Raw genomic sequence first — 15,275 nt, 5'->3', positions numbered from 1 at the left:
GCTTCATGTTGGTCCTTTACCTAAAGCAACTCAAATCGTAATAAAAATGCCAGTGTGATGTTAATTGTTTGATTTCTCCGAATGGGGTCACAGGTACAGAGGCAGGTTCATAAAGGTCTTTCCCAAATGAGAAACGTTTCAGGACTGCAGTTGCGACAACACTCGAGAAGCTCAGCACTATCCAGGACAAAGCAGCTCACTTTATCGGCATGCCATCCGCCACTTTGAACATTCACTCCCTCCACCACTGATGCATGGTTTGCAGTGGGCTGTACCATCTACAAGATGCATTGCAGCAACTCGCCACGGCTTTGTGACAGCACCTTCCAAACCTATGATCTCTAAAACCTTGAAGAACAAGGACCGCAGATACCTGGGAACACCACCAGCTACAAGTTCCCTCCAATCCACACATCATCCTGACTTGGAATGATATTGTTTCTGGCACAGGGTCAAAATCCTGGAATTCCCCCACTAGTGTACCTACATCACATGGACCGCAGTGGTTTGCCAGCACCGTCTCGAGGGTGATTAGGAATGGGCAACAAATACTGGCCTGACCAGCAATGTTGACATCCCATGAATGACTTAAACATGTATTTATAGGTGTTTTCTTGCTTTCTCCTCCTCGCCTCCACCTCGCAAATGATCGCAAAACCTAATTTTACAGCCTTTTTTCACAATTAGACTGGAGAAAAAATGTTTTATATGCATTTATTTTTGCTTTTTCGGAAAAGAAAAGGATTGCTGAAAAGAGAGACACTGCATGCTGACACCAATTTAAGATTGTCAGCCAAGCCCGTAGTGTGACGCATTTGTGTGCACTGGAAGCTAAATGTATTAATACACATGGCCCAGTCCTTTTCTGACAAAAAGAAGATGGACAGACAATGTGCCTGTTTCAGCTGAACAAAATAAGTGACAGCCATTTGCTGGTTCATTCCTCAGGGCAATGACTTGACCAATCAAAGTCAAGCTGCCTGGTTTAAATATCAAGTCATGTTCGGCAATTAACTCTCAGTCATCATCAACTGGTGCATTCTCCATGGTAACAACTCTACCATTCAGAGACTGCTTTCCAACCAATCAGCACCGTCTTCTCATGCAGTATAAAGTTGTTGTTTTCCCTTACATTGGTATTCTTGCGATTTGTCTTGATGAGTGCTCGATGAAAAACTTTGAGCAGATGTCTCTTTGACAGGAAAGGAATTACAATAAAGACCATTCTGGGAGCTAACTTCAAAGTAATGATGTGGAAATGCTGGCATTGGGCTGGGGTGGGTACAGTAAGAAGTCTTAAAACACTAGGTTGAAGTTGAACAGGTTTATTTGGAATCACTAGCTTTCGGAGCGATGCTTAATATGTTTTTGCAGGGACTGATTGATCCGTGAGGCTTGCGTTAAACTGTTTAATTGGTTTGCTCATTTAAAGAACTTAGCCATCTTCATCTTATCGACAGCTTTATGCTAGGTCTTAGGATGTGACTGTCCCACAAATAGAATAACCTAATTGAATGCTATTACTTTATTTTCTTTGATTGAAAAATTATTGCTTTCTTCCCCTGAATGATTCATTGTTAGTTTCTGACACATGATATGGTCTTTCAGAATGCTTTTTGAGCTGCATTTACCCATCATTTTTGTCAGTATTGTATAGCAAGTGATTGTAATCTAAAATGAAGATACACCGTACGTGGCTGAGCAGAGAGCTCTGATTTGAATTGGAATTATCCATTGTATCCCTATAGTGCAGAACGAGGCCTTTTGGCCCATCAGGTCTGCACCGACCTTATCCCCATAATCCTATGATCCCATCTAACCTGCATACCTTTGTACACTTAATGAGCAAATATTTAGCATGGCCAATCCACCTAACCTGCACACCTTTGGAATGTGGGAGGAAACTGGGGGAAAAGAAGGAATTTGCACAGACACGGAGAACGTGAGAAAGGCCGAAATTAAACTAATCTCCCTGGCCTCTGAGGCAGCATTGCTAACCACTTTTCCACCATGCCGCCCATTGTTCCTCCATGTTCTCGTTTATTTTTGTCTCAAAAGTCATCAAGTCCTGTTTAAATTCCAGGACTGAACAATTGGTTAGCTCAGTTGACTGGACGGCTAGTTTGTGATGCAGGGTGATGCTGACAGCGTGGGTTCAATTCCCGTACCGGCCGAGGCTATTCATGAAGGACCCGCCTTCTCAAACTAGCCCCTCGCCTGAGGTGCGGTGACCCTCAGGTTAAATCGCCACCAGTCAGCACTGCCCCTCCAAAGGGGAAAACAGCCGATCGTCCTCTGGGACTGTGGCGACGTTTGCATTTAAATGTTCTGAGACAGCAAAAATTCATTTTGCTCATAACGAAAGGAAGAAACTGCAGATCCGAAATAAAAACAGAAAATGCTGGAAAAACTCAGCAGGTCTGGCAGCATCTGTGGAGAGAGAAACAGAGTTAATGTTTTTAGTCTTGTATGGCTCTTCATCAAGTTCCAAAGAGGAGTCATGTTCGACTCGAAACATGAATTCTGTTTCTCTCTCCACAGATGTTGCCAGGTGTGCTATGTTTCTCCAGCATTTTCTGTTTCTTGTCTTGTTTTATTTCATTTTGTTTGTTGCCAGTTGAGAAAAGCTGGTTTTCTCAGGCTGTTTTTTTTTTTCAAAACACTTTTCTTTTTTCTGTTGCCACTGTCTGTTTTAACTGACTTTTTGCTGTTTTATTCTAAATAGACAGACTTCGAAAAAGACGTGGACATTGCGTGCCGATCAGGTAAGAATGAATGGGTTTATTATGACATCATGTTTCATGGCTACATTGGGAGTAACGATCGGGTTTGGCAGGGGGCGTATGAATGGAGGCAACCGATTGGCTGATGTTCGATTTAACAATCGCTTATTGTCACAAGTAGGCTTCAATGAAGTTACTGTGAAAAGCCCCTAGTCGCCTCATTCCGGCGCCTGTTCGGGGAGGCTGGTACGGGAATTGAGCCTGTGCTGCTGACCCCCAAGAAAGGAAATTGGGTGAGCTGTGAGAGAGACATCGGATCCCATACACCTCTGTCAGAACTGAATGTTTCCCTCTTCACCCCACCAAGGATAAATTCTAACACATCCACATGGGAGGCTTGTACATAACTTAAGACGAAACATCCTGAATTGGCTGCAAGTCGGCATTTTCTCCCTATCTTCCAAAGTGTAATGAAGTCGAAACACTCAGTGGTTTCACACTAAATTCGATCCTAGAACTCGTCTTCTGTCTGAAATCTTTTGAACAGCAGACGAGAAATGTCACTTTGGAAAGTGCACAACCTAATATTAACGCCCCGCTTCTAATAGTATAGTATTCATATTGTAAAGCCTCATGTATAAGGCTAGAAATTTAGGTCCATGCTTGGTGGTTGAATATGAATGAGGGTATCTTATATGCACATTATTGTGATCTATTGTTCTGCTGTTAACTGTGAAGAATGTGCTCATCCTGTCCTGGTCTCATCCCGTCTTTCTTCTGAGATCTCCAGTTCTTTCGCAGTCATCCTGCCTCCTGCTCCCCACACTTCATTCTCCTCTTGTCAGGTCACTTGTCTCCTGTTCTCCAATCCCAGCCTCCCGCTCTCCCATTGTTCTTTCCCAGCCTACCGGTCTCCTGTCCTCATCCTCTCATTCCCTCCTAACCTCTGCCTCTAAAACAGACAGTGCAACACCAAAATCAGCTTTGTGCTTTGTGGAGAGCTTGGGATGATTTGGGGACCCTTGGTAAGATTTTGGGCGAGATTCTCCGCAAATGCAGAGAATCGTAAAGGCTGCCGTGGGACAGGCCGTGACCCACGGCAGCCTTCACGCCTACTTCCGGGGCCGATTCTCCCCCCCCCCCGGGCGGGGCTAGGAGCGCGGCACCGCGAGTCACGGTGGCACGGCCTTGACGATGGTCGTGAACGGTGATTCGTGGCGTGGGGGGGGGGGGGGAGAGAATAGCGGGAGGGCGTGAAAAATGTCGGGAGGCCCTCCCGCTATTCTCCCACCCGGCGTAGAGGGCGGAGAATCGCGCCCAATGTGACGTAACTTTTTAATGCTGTTCTCAGCTGGGAAATGGGAGGGCCACCTTGTGTGCAGGACAGTTTATGCACAAATACAAGTCATTGTTGTGTTAGTGGACAGTGCAGAGGACCCGGTTCGATCCCGGCTTCGGGTCACTGTCCATGTGGAGTTTGCACATTCTCCTCATGTCTGCGTGGGTCTCACCCCCACAACCCAAAAAGATGTGCAGGATAGGTGAATTGGCCATGTCAAATTACCGCTTCATTGGTTAAAAAAAAAAGAATTGGGTACTCTAAATTTTTTTTTTAAATTGTTGTTTTAGTAGGACTGCCGTGAGGAACAACTTAAGATAACTAAGAAAAAAGTGCTTGCATTCTACTCTTTCTTCCCTGGGCCAGCCAGCTCGGAGGCGTCGCTGAGATTATAGAGTATAAGAGGAATGAATTAATGTGAATGGCTGAATTGAATTGACTGTCGGAATATGCTCCAGTGAACAGCGCAATTATGTTCCGTTAACTCGGGCAAACTGTTGAGCTGAATTATTCTCCAGGTAAGCTCCCACTGAGCTATCAGTGACAAGCCACTATTGCCAACAATCAGCAGAAATGGAAATAAAATAGTGCTATAGGCAAGTCAAATTAACTCATGCAACCCGAGTGCCCTAGTGGAGGTGCATGCCGGCATATTTTCAGTGAGGTGTTCCTGGTGGTCTATTGGAAACGTACAGGGCCAAGTTTGAATTAAGGTGTTCCCAGTCATTTATCGGACTTGTATGGGTTCACATTCCCAACTAGTTGGGTGTGTTCTTAATAATATGTTAAAAGTTAACGTCCCCATCTGGAAGATGATTCAGCAGAGATACCAAGTCCCTGATGAGTCAAAGAGGTGTGCTGGACAATATTTTTTTGACTAGCAGCAATGCCTGAAGAGGTATGGAACTGTCTGTGCGCCTATCCCGAGTGGTCTGTCAGGTCTATGTGCCCATGAATATTGTGTCCAATTCTAGTCACTGCACTACCAGAAGGACGTGGAGGCTTTTGAGAGAGTACAGAAAAGGTTTACCAGCATGTTGCCTGGCATGGACGGTATTAGCTATGAGGAGAGATTGAACAAACTGGGATTGTTCTCCCCAGAGAGACGGAGGCTGAGGAGCGACCTACTAGAAGTTTATAAAATTATTAGTGGTATAGATAGGGTGAACAGTTGGAGGCTTTTTCCCTGGGCAGAAATGACAATTACAAGGTTCAAGGTGAGGGGGGATAGGTTCAGTGGAGATGTGTGGGGTAGGTTTTTTACACACAGGGTAGTGGTGGCCTGGAATGCACTGCCAAGTGACGTGGTTGAGGCAGATACGTTAGCGACCTTTGAGACTTATCTGGATAGGCACATGAATAGATGGGGTATAGAAGGACAGAGGCTGTTGGTCTAGATAGGACATGTGTTTGGCGCAGGCTTGGCAAGCCGAAGGGCCTGTCCCTTTGCTGTATTATTCTTTATCCTTTGTATGTGGTCGATGGTCCAAAGTAGGCTGCTGTACCAAGGTCCTTTGTTTGAAGCTATATTTTTGAAAATTTTTAACCATCTGGAAGAGTAGAATATACTAAGATTGTTGAGGGTCTAGTCAAGGTATGTGTGACCAAGTTGGTGAAGGTTTAGTGGAGCTGTGCGTGCCTAAGGTTATGGTGATATGGTTGATATCAATGTGTCCAGCTCACGGGTGCTTCTCCAGCAAAGGATTTTAACATAGCTTTGCGTTCAAATTCACTTCAATAACTTCATTTAAATTCACCTCAAAACATTCAGTCACACATGCCATTTGGAACAGGTTTTCTGGCACAACAGATATAATTTGCCATTAAAAGTGCTCAAATGCCAACTTCTAAAATCATTCTGAAGCCTTTTGATCACTCTTGATTACTTCAGGCATTATTAAAGAACTCAAGTGATCAAGAGAGCTTTGGTAAATTTGTTGAAGTGATCATTAGGGTTAGGTGGCAATTATTAGTGTTCAAAAGCTATTGTTAGTTTTCAGAAGCCACCATTAGTGTTCAGAAGCTATAATCAGTGTGAAGAAGTGATCAACTGTAGTCTGAAGCGAGTGGTCGCTGATGTTCAGGAGTGAGCTGTCGCTGATGTTCAGGAGTGAGCGGTCACTGATGTTCAGGAGTGAGCTGTCGCTGATGTTCAGGAGTGAGAGGTCACTGATGTTCAGGAGTGAGCGGTCACTGATGTTCAGGAGTGAGCAGTCACTGATGTTCACGAGTGAGTGGTCGCTGATGTTCAGGAGTGAGCAGTCACTGATGTTCAGGAGTGAGCAGTGTCTGATGTTCAGGAGTGAGCAGTCACTGATGTTCAGGAGTGAGCAGTCACTGATGTTCGGGAGTGAGCAGTCACTGATGTTCACGAGTGAGTGGTCGCTGATGTTCAGGAGTGAGCAGTCACTGATGTTCAGGAGTGAGCAGTGTCTGATGTTCAGGAGTGAGCAGTCACTGATGTTCAGGAGTGAGCAGTCACTGATGTTCGGGAGTGAGCAGTCACTGATGTTCACGAGTGAGTGGTCGCTGATGTTCAGGAGTGAGCAGTCACTGATGTTCAGGAGTGAGCAGTCACTGATGTTCACGAGTGAGTGGTCGCTGATGTTCAGGAGTGAGCCGTCCCTATGTTCAGGAGTGAGCTGTCGCTGATGTTCAGGAGTGAGCGGTCGCTGATGTTCAGGAGTAAGCGGTCGCTGATGTTCAGGAGTGAGCGGTCGTTGATGTTCAGGAGTGAGCAGTCTCTGATGTTCACGAGTGAGCGGTTGCTGATGTTCAGGAGTGAGCGGTCACTGATGTTCAGGAGTGAGCGGTCGCTGATGTTCAGGAGTGAGCGGTCGCTGATGTTCAGGAGTGAGCGGTCACTGATGTTCACGAGTGAGTGGTCGCTGATGTTCAGGAGTAAGCGGTCGCTGATATTCAGGAGTAAGCGGTCGCTGATGTTCAGGAGTGAGTGGTCGCTGATGTTCAGGAGTGAGCAGTCACTGATGTTCAGGAGTGAGCAGTCACTGATGTTCAGGAGTGAGCAGTCACTGATGTTCACGAGTGAGTGGTCGCTGATGTTCAGGAGTGAGCGGTCGCTGATGTTCAGGAGTGAGCAGTCACTGATGTTCAGGAGTGAGAGGTCGCTGATGTTCAGGAGTGAGTGGTCGTTGATGTTCAGGAGTGAGCTGTGATGTTCAGGAGTGAGCGGTCACTGATGTTCAGGAGTGAGCGGTCACTGATGTTCAGGAGTGAGCGGTCACTGATGTTCAGGAGTGAGCGGTCGCTGATGTTCAGGAGTGAGCGGTCCCTGATGTTCAGGAGTAAGCGGTCGCTGATGTTCAGGAGTGAGCAGTCACTGATGTTCAGGAGTGAGCGGTCGCTGATGTTCAGGAGTGAGCGGTCGCTGATGTTCAGGAGTGAGCAGTCACTGATGTTCAGGAGTGAGCGGTCGCTGATATTCAGGAGTGAGCGGTCCCTGATGTTCAGGAGTGAGCGGTCCCTGATGTTCAGGAGTGAGCGGTCGCTGATATTCCAGAGTGAGCGGTCCCTGATGTTCAGGAGTGAGCAGTCACTGATGTTCAGGAGTGAGCGGTCGCTGATGTTCAGGAGTGAGCGGTCACTGATGTTCAGGAGTGAGCGGCCACTGATTTTCAGGAGCAATGACTGATGGCCAGGAGCAGTTGTTGGTGTTCATGAGTGATCGCTGATGTTCTGGTGCAATCGCTGATATTCAGCTGTGCTCACTGATGTTCAGGAGCGATCACCGATGTTCAGGAGCACTCGCCGATGTTTAAGAGCAGTCATCGAAGTTCAGGAGTGCTCATCGAAGTTCAGGAGTGCTCACTGATGTTCAGGAGTGCTAACCAATGTTCAGGAGTGATCTCGGATGCTCAGGATTGGTCTCTGGTGTTCTGGAGTGATCATTAACATTCGGGTGTGATTGTTACTGTTCAGGAGTGAGTAGTCACTGATGTTCAGGAGTGAGCGGTCACTAATGTTCAGGAGTGAAAGGTCACTGATGTTCCGGAGTGAATGGTCACTGATGTTCAGGAGTCTGCGGTCGCTGATGTTCAGGAGTGAGCGGTCACTGATGTTCAGGAGTGAGCGGTCGCTGATGTTCAGGAGTGAGCGGTCGCTGATATTCAGGAGTGAGCGGTCACTGATGTTCAGGAGTGAGAGGTCGCTGATGTTCAGGAGTGAGCGGTCACTGATGTTCAGGAGTGAGCGGTCGCTGATGTTCTGGAGTGAGCGGTTGCTGATGTTCTGGAGTGAGCGGTTGCTGATGTTCAGGAGTGAGCAGTCGCTGATGTTCAGGAGTGAGCGGTCGCTGATGTTCTGGAGTGAGCGGTCGCTGATGTTCAGGAGTGAGCAGTCGCTGATGTTCAGGAGTGAGCGTTCGCTGATGTTCCGGAGTGAGCGGGCGCTGATGTTCAGGAGTGAGCGGTCACTGATGTTCAGGAGTGAGCGGTCGCTGAGTTTCAGGAGTGAGCGGTCGGTGAGGTTCAGGAGTGAGTGGTCATGATGTTCAGGAGTGAGCGGTCACTGAGGGTCAGGAGTGAGTGGTCGCTGAGGTTCAGGAGTGAGCAACCGCTGATGTTCAGGATCAATAATTGATGTTCAGGAGTGATGACTGATGTCCAGGAGCAGTTGTTGGTGTTCAGGAGCGATCGCTTATGCTCTGGTATGATCGCTGATATTCAGGAGCGCTCACTGATGTTCAGGAGCGATCACCGATGTTCAGGGGGGATCACCGATGTTCCGAATTGCTCGCCGATGTTTAGGAGCACTCACCGATTTTCAGGAGTGCTCACCAGTGTTCAGGAGCAGTCACTGATATCCAGGAGCAATGTTCAGAAAAGATGACTGATGTTCAGGAGTGACCGTTGATGTTCAGGAGTAATTGTTGGGGTTCAGGATTGATCGCTGATTTTCAGGAGCATTTGTTAGGATTCAGAAGTGGTCTCAGACATTCAGGAGTGCTCTGATGTTCAGGAGTGATCGTTGTTGTTCAGGAGCAATTGTTAGGGTTCTGGAACGAGCGGTCGCCGATGTTCAGGAGCGGTCGTTGATGTTCAGAAGTGATCTTTAGTGTCCAGAATCATTTGCTAACCCTGCAGCCTTTGTTTCGTGCCCCCCTCCCCTTTGCTGCCTTCCTCCCCAGTCTCAATTTCTCCTTTCCCATTCGGCCCGTCAGCCTTTCTCAGCTCTGCTGAGGGAGGGAGGAAATCAGGAAAATTACAATCACTAGAGAAGTAGTACTGAGGAAATTGTTGGAACTGCGGACTGACAAGTCCTCGGGTCCTGATGGATCTCATCCTGGGGTCTTAAAAGAAGTATCTAGTGAGATAGTTGATGCATTGGTTTTAATTTTCTGAAACTGGCTGGATTCATTGGAGGTTCCATTAGCTTGGAAATACCAAATGTAACTTCTTGATTCAAAAGGGAGGAAGGCAGAAAGCAGGAAACTATAGAACAGTTAGCTTAACAGCTGTTGTAGGGAAAATGTTTGAAGTTATTATTAAGAAGCTACAGCAGGGCACTTGGATAAGCTCAAGGCAATCGTGCAGAGTCAACATGGTTTTGTGAAAGGGAAATCATGTTGAACCAACTTATTGCGGTTCTTTGAAGGAATCACGGGTGCTGAGGATAAAGGGGAGCCCTACAGATGCTGCCAGACCTGCTGAGAATTTCCAGCATTTTTTCTTTCGATGAACTGTACTTAGATTTTCAGAAGGCATTTGCTAAAGTGCCACATCAAAGGTTATTGTGGAAAATAAAAGCTCATGATATAAGAGGTAACATATAGACTTGGATAGAAGATTGACTGTCTAACAGGAAGCAGAGAATAGGCATAGATGGGTATTTTTCAGGTTGGCAAGATGTATCAAATGGTGTGCCACAGGAGTCAGTGCTGGGGTCCAAGTGTTTACAATTTATATAAATGATTTGGGTGAAGGGATTGTTGCCAAATTTGCTGATGGCACAATGGTAGGTAGGAAAATTAATTGTGAAGAGAACATAAGGAGGCTACGGATAAATATAAACATTAAGTGAGTGAGGAAGGATCTGGCAATTAGTGGATGGTGTGGAAAAATGTGAAATTGTCCATTTTGTCAGGAAGAATGAAAGAGAAGCCTGGCACCTAAATGGAGAGAGATTACAGAGCTCCGAAGTGTAGAGGAATCTGGGTGTCCCAATGCATGAATCGCAAAAGGCTAGTTTGCAGAGTACAGCATGTAAGTGGGAAACTAACAGATTGTTGTTATTTATTGTGAGGGGAATTGAATACAACATTAGGGAGGTTATGCTTCAGTGATACAGAGCACGTGAGACCACATCCAGAGTACTGTGTACAGCATTGGTCGCCTTATTCAGGAAAGGATGTAAATGTGTTGGAAGCAGTTCAGAGAAAGTTTACTAGACTAATACCTGGAATGGGTGGGTTGTCGTTTGAGGACAGGTTGGGCAGGCTAAGCTTGTATCTGCTGGAGTTTAGAAGAGCAAGAGGCGACTTGATTGAAACATATAGGCCAGGATTCTCCATTATTAGGCTACTTCGCTAATGCTGATAGTGAGGACGGAGAATTGGGCTGCATCGTTCACTGGCAGCTTAATCCTCCACTCCCACCTGTTGTCAATGGGATTTCCCATTGAAGCCACTCTACGCTGCCGGGAAACACACGGGGTGGGATGCGTTACCGGCAGGAACAGAGAATCCCGCTGCCAACGATTGACTGAAGAATTCTGCCCAGAAGATCCTGAGGGGGTCTTGACAGATGGTGAATGTGGAGACGATGTTTCCTCTTGTGGAAGAACTGTTTAAAAATGAGGGATTGCCCATTTAAGATGGACACCACTCTCCATTATTCCGATCCTCAGCCTCACTCACCTTCTCACTGCTCCTCCAATCCTTCCCTCCGCATTTGCTGAGGAGATGATCAGTCCACCCCAACCATGTGTACAAAGCACATGGGGATAAATTTCCATGGGGAATCCCCAATCTCCTGAAGGTCAGCAATTAACAGAAGGTCAGTAGTTTAGCCAGAGAAATTATTCAAGTGACAATCGTGAAACATATCAGATAGCTGTCACAGTCAATGCGAAGAGTATAATGGCCCCAGGATCTGGATGCAGTTTTGCAAGCAAATCGGTAATCTTGCACAAGTGATCGAACCCAGGGAATGTATCCTCCATCGTCATATTCCCACTATCAGCCACACCAGCCTCGATCAATCACAACTCAGATCTTCACCTCCCCCTCACACACTTTTTACTCCTGAAAGCCTCAGCCATATCTCACAGCATGCACACACTGCCAGCTATTCAACTGTGATAGGCACAACCCCAATCACATTCCACCACGCTCACTGACACTCTTTCCCCCCCCCCCTCCGCCAACCCCCCTCTCTCGTAACTTAACATAAGTTGGCACACAAGCTGAAACAGCAAGAACTAACCAGAGAGGGACAGACACAGCTTTGTGTCCGAACCCCCATGGAGAAGATGGTGCTGGTCTGTATTGAGATGGCATTGCTGAGAACTTGGCCACCAACAGGGTTGAAATCATCAAAGACAGCGTTATCCTTCACCCTACCCCCTTCCTCCCATCATGGGCTGGATTCTCCGATTCCCCGAGCCTCGTGTTTCTCGGCTGCGCGCCGTTCGCTGGCGGCGGGATTCTCTACTCCCGCTGCTCATCAGTGGGATTTCCCGTTGAAGTCACCCCATGGGAAACCCATGGGAAAAGAGAATCCCAACGGCCGGAGAATCCTGGCCCTTAATTCCTCCACACTCTTCACATTTCCAAAATGCAGATGGTTTAACCGTGCACCTCCTATCATCCTCAGCCCTGCCCTGCGCCACAACCTCATCCTTGTGCCTTTCTCCTTGCAGATTGGATGACACGGTTGTACAGTGGTTAGCACTGCTGCCTCACAGCGCCAGAGTCCCAGGTTCGATTCCCAGCTTGGGTCACTGTCTGTGCGGAGACTGCATGTTCTCCCCGTGTCTGCGTGGGTTTCCTCCGGGTGCTCCGGTTTCCTCCCACAGTCCAGACATGTGCAGGTTAAGTGGATTCGCCATGCTAAATTGCCCTTAGTATCCAAACGGTTAGGTGGGATTGCAGGGATAGGGTGGGGGGCTTGGGCATAGGTATAGTGATCTTGCAGAAGGTCAGTGCAGACCCGATGGCCTGAATAGTTTCCTTTGGCACTGTAGGGACTGGATGATTTTATGATTCTAGAGTGCCAGGGGATACAATCTGGTCAGGAGGACCAGCAGGAGGACCATGATGTTGCAGAAACACGGTCAATCAATTTCATGCCTGCAGCTGCTAACTCTGCACATGTTATCACATCAGAGACAGATGGTGAGAAGCCTGGGAATAAATGAGCGACTGTCAAGGCAGAGATAGCACACGTGCCACCTCTGGATGGTGTGGTCACACATAGCTCCGTTGCAAATGGGTCAGAAAGGGATGGCAATATGGTGAGTTCTGGAAGAGTGCGGATGGGAGTGGTCTTGAGTGCTGCGGTGGGAGCTGAGACTGCTTTCGACATGGCTGTGGATCTCAGTGTGCAAAGGGACTTCCGGCAGGTTACCAGAATTGCTGAGGTTCCCCGACTCTCTCTCCCCCCCAACCCCTCCAGGACAGAAGGACTGCATTCATCCACCTACCACTGCCACTCCTCTGGTCCTCCTGGCCTGTCAGCCTGCCAGCCCAGCATGCTACCCCTGCAATGCTGAGATGGTTCAGTCAGCAGCCGGGCCAACTGGGCCTACAGCTGATCAATGATGTCCGGCGTGGCCGTCTGTTTATCTCTCTGAAAGGCGGCAGCAGCCTTCTGCCACTCATGCTGCAGCCTCTGGAGGTTGTCACACAGGCACCCTGAAGATAGGCGCTAAGTGAATGCACCAGGATGATTCATTGACATTGGCATGCAATGTGGCATGATTTAATTTCTAAATTCGGTTTGGTATTGTGGTTACTGGTGGCATATTCAAATGTGTCCTTCATTGTTGCCTGGAAGGGACTGTCTAGATTGCCTCCTGTCTTCATCTTGTCCCTTTGTCTACCTCCGTTCACACTCAGCTGATTGCTATATTGCTGGCTGGGCTGATCCCCTCCTGATGGTGAAGTTGCGCCATCTGCGGCAGATCATGCCATCTTGACGCCAGCTCCCCCGCGGGCACCCAGAGCAGCCTGGCAGAACAACCTTGTTTTCGCCCGATCGGTGTGGCAGCAGGGGGCTCCCATTATGTGCGCAATCTGTACTTGGAGGAGTCCTGAACCACACTGTCAATGGTTAGCCTCAGTGGCCACCCTCTAGTTTGTTGCGGTGGCTGAAAGACAGCTGGCATAGCTGGGAATCACAGACCTGGAAGCCAGGCATTGTCCAGGAAGACTCACTGGCTGTGATCACACACTATGGTCTGTGAAAAAGCGAGCTCCCTTTTTGTTCAGGTATATGGTACAGGTGAGCAGCTGCGAAGCATTGTGCCCCGTTTACCAGGATGTTGCCTGGTATGGAGGGCATTAGTTATGAGGAGCGGTTGAATAAACTCAGTTTGTTCTCACTGGAACGACGGAGGTTGAGGGGCGACCTGATAGAGGTCTACAAAATTATGAGGGGCATAGAGAGAGTGGATAGTCAGAGGCTTTTCCCCCGGGTAGAGGGGTCAATTACTAGGGGTCATAGGTTTAAGGTGTGAGGGGCAAGGTTTAGAGGAGATGTACGAGGCAAGTTTTTTACACAGAGGGTAGTGGGTGCCTGAACTCGCTGCCGGAGGAGGTGGTGGAAGCAGGGAAGATAGTGACATTTAAGGGGCATCTTGACAAATACATGAATAGGATGGGAATAGAGGGATACGGACCCCGGCAGTGTAGAAGATTGTAGTTTAGTCGGGCAGCATGGTCGGCATGGACTTGGAGGGCCGAAGGGCCTTTTCCTGTGCTGTACTTTTCTTTGTTCTTTGTTTTTTCTTTGTTAGTATTAGCCTGCATCATCGAGATTTGCAGCATGTTTAACCACCTTTGGTAAGAAAGAATGAAACAATGTGAGCTCTCATTAAATAGAGACAGTCAATAACCAGCCTTATTTAAAAATGGGTGTGCCTACTGCAAGATATTATAAATATCTCCAACTCCGGCTGAAAGAAACCATATTTCAAGGCGATAGTCACCCTCACAAACACTGACAATTTTGTCCTTGCCAAACCCTGAGGTTGCAGTTGGGCCTGCAGCATGCAGCAGACTTCAGTGAGGATATTCTTACGAAGCACACCGTCTCTCGCTGAGCTTCAAGTGGGAGAATTGCTCTCTAAACCTCGGCTGATATGGCCTCCTGCTGAATACCCCCCCCCCCCCCCGCCCCTACCTCACCCTTCCCCCTTCCAGTGGCTTGACCAGCTCTGCATGGCCTGTCTCTGCCAAGTCGAGCTGTAATCCAGGGTAAAGGCCTTGGCTGCGAACCTTTTCCTCTGAGCAATTAATGCGGATGGAAGCTTTGAAGAGAGTGAAATGTCCTTCAGCACCTGCCACAATAGTTCCTGTAGACCGTGGTCATTTAGTTTACTGTACTGTGTTCTTCATGAGCACGTGGGCTGCATCATCAAAAGTTAAGGGTGTCAATGATCAGACTGTAGACCACTGTACTCCACTTTTATCAATGAACATCAATCACTCTTGATGTGACACTGTCACTTCCGTACAGTACAGAGTAAACCTCCCTCTGCTCTGAGCCCACAGTGTGCCACATCTCCACCCTCAGCAGTGTACCCTCGCCAGTGTGGACTTATCTCCGCTTCCTACAACAGTGCTGTCCTACCAAACGAGACTGTCAATGTCGTTCCAGTTCTGCCGCTGAACTTTAGGTATCGTCATCCAGACCGACGAGAGTGGCCAATGCTGAAAGATGTTAGCCTTGAGGAAAGGCCAAAAGATTATCGAAGTCGGGGAAACAAAAACCTCTTCCAGGATCATAGCAACAGCCAGAAGAAATCAATCAGCAAATAGCCTGTAAACGGTTGCCGATTCCTTTAAATGACGCTGACTGACTGGGTCGCCTTCTTGATTTTGAAAACGCATCCGTCTGTACGAAGTAAACACAGGCCATTATCTGGAACGTTCAGTTCCAACATGACACAGCAGTGCTGTCAGCTCGACATTGCATGCTGGATGACGCAATCTGACCGCTCGGCATCTTTTCAACTGGCATTTACTTCATGCA

The 15,275-nt window shown here is 47.8% G+C and overlaps 1 protein-coding gene across 15 annotated transcripts in view; it reads left to right on the top strand.

Moving 5' to 3' along the window:
- The window catches only part of adgrb3 (adhesion G protein-coupled receptor B3), a 920,539-nt gene that overhangs the window by 820,256 nt on the left and 85,008 nt on the right, over positions 1–15,275 (top strand). For all 15 annotated transcript variants that reach the window (XM_038800688.1, XM_038800695.1, XM_038800692.1 and 12 more), the window contains one exon: positions 2,726–2,765. In XM_038800688.1, coding sequence (XP_038656616.1) covers positions 2,726–2,765 — 40 coding nt within the window. The remainder of the gene's footprint in view (positions 1–2,725; positions 2,766–15,275) is intronic.

This window comes from Scyliorhinus canicula, chromosome 6 (genome assembly GCF_902713615.1).
Source record: "Scyliorhinus canicula chromosome 6, sScyCan1.1, whole genome shotgun sequence".
Taxonomy (NCBI): Eukaryota; Metazoa; Chordata; class Chondrichthyes; order Carcharhiniformes; family Scyliorhinidae; genus Scyliorhinus; species Scyliorhinus canicula.
The sequence above is the reverse complement of the archived record's forward strand: the minus strand, read 5'-3'. Positions and strand labels throughout refer to the sequence as shown.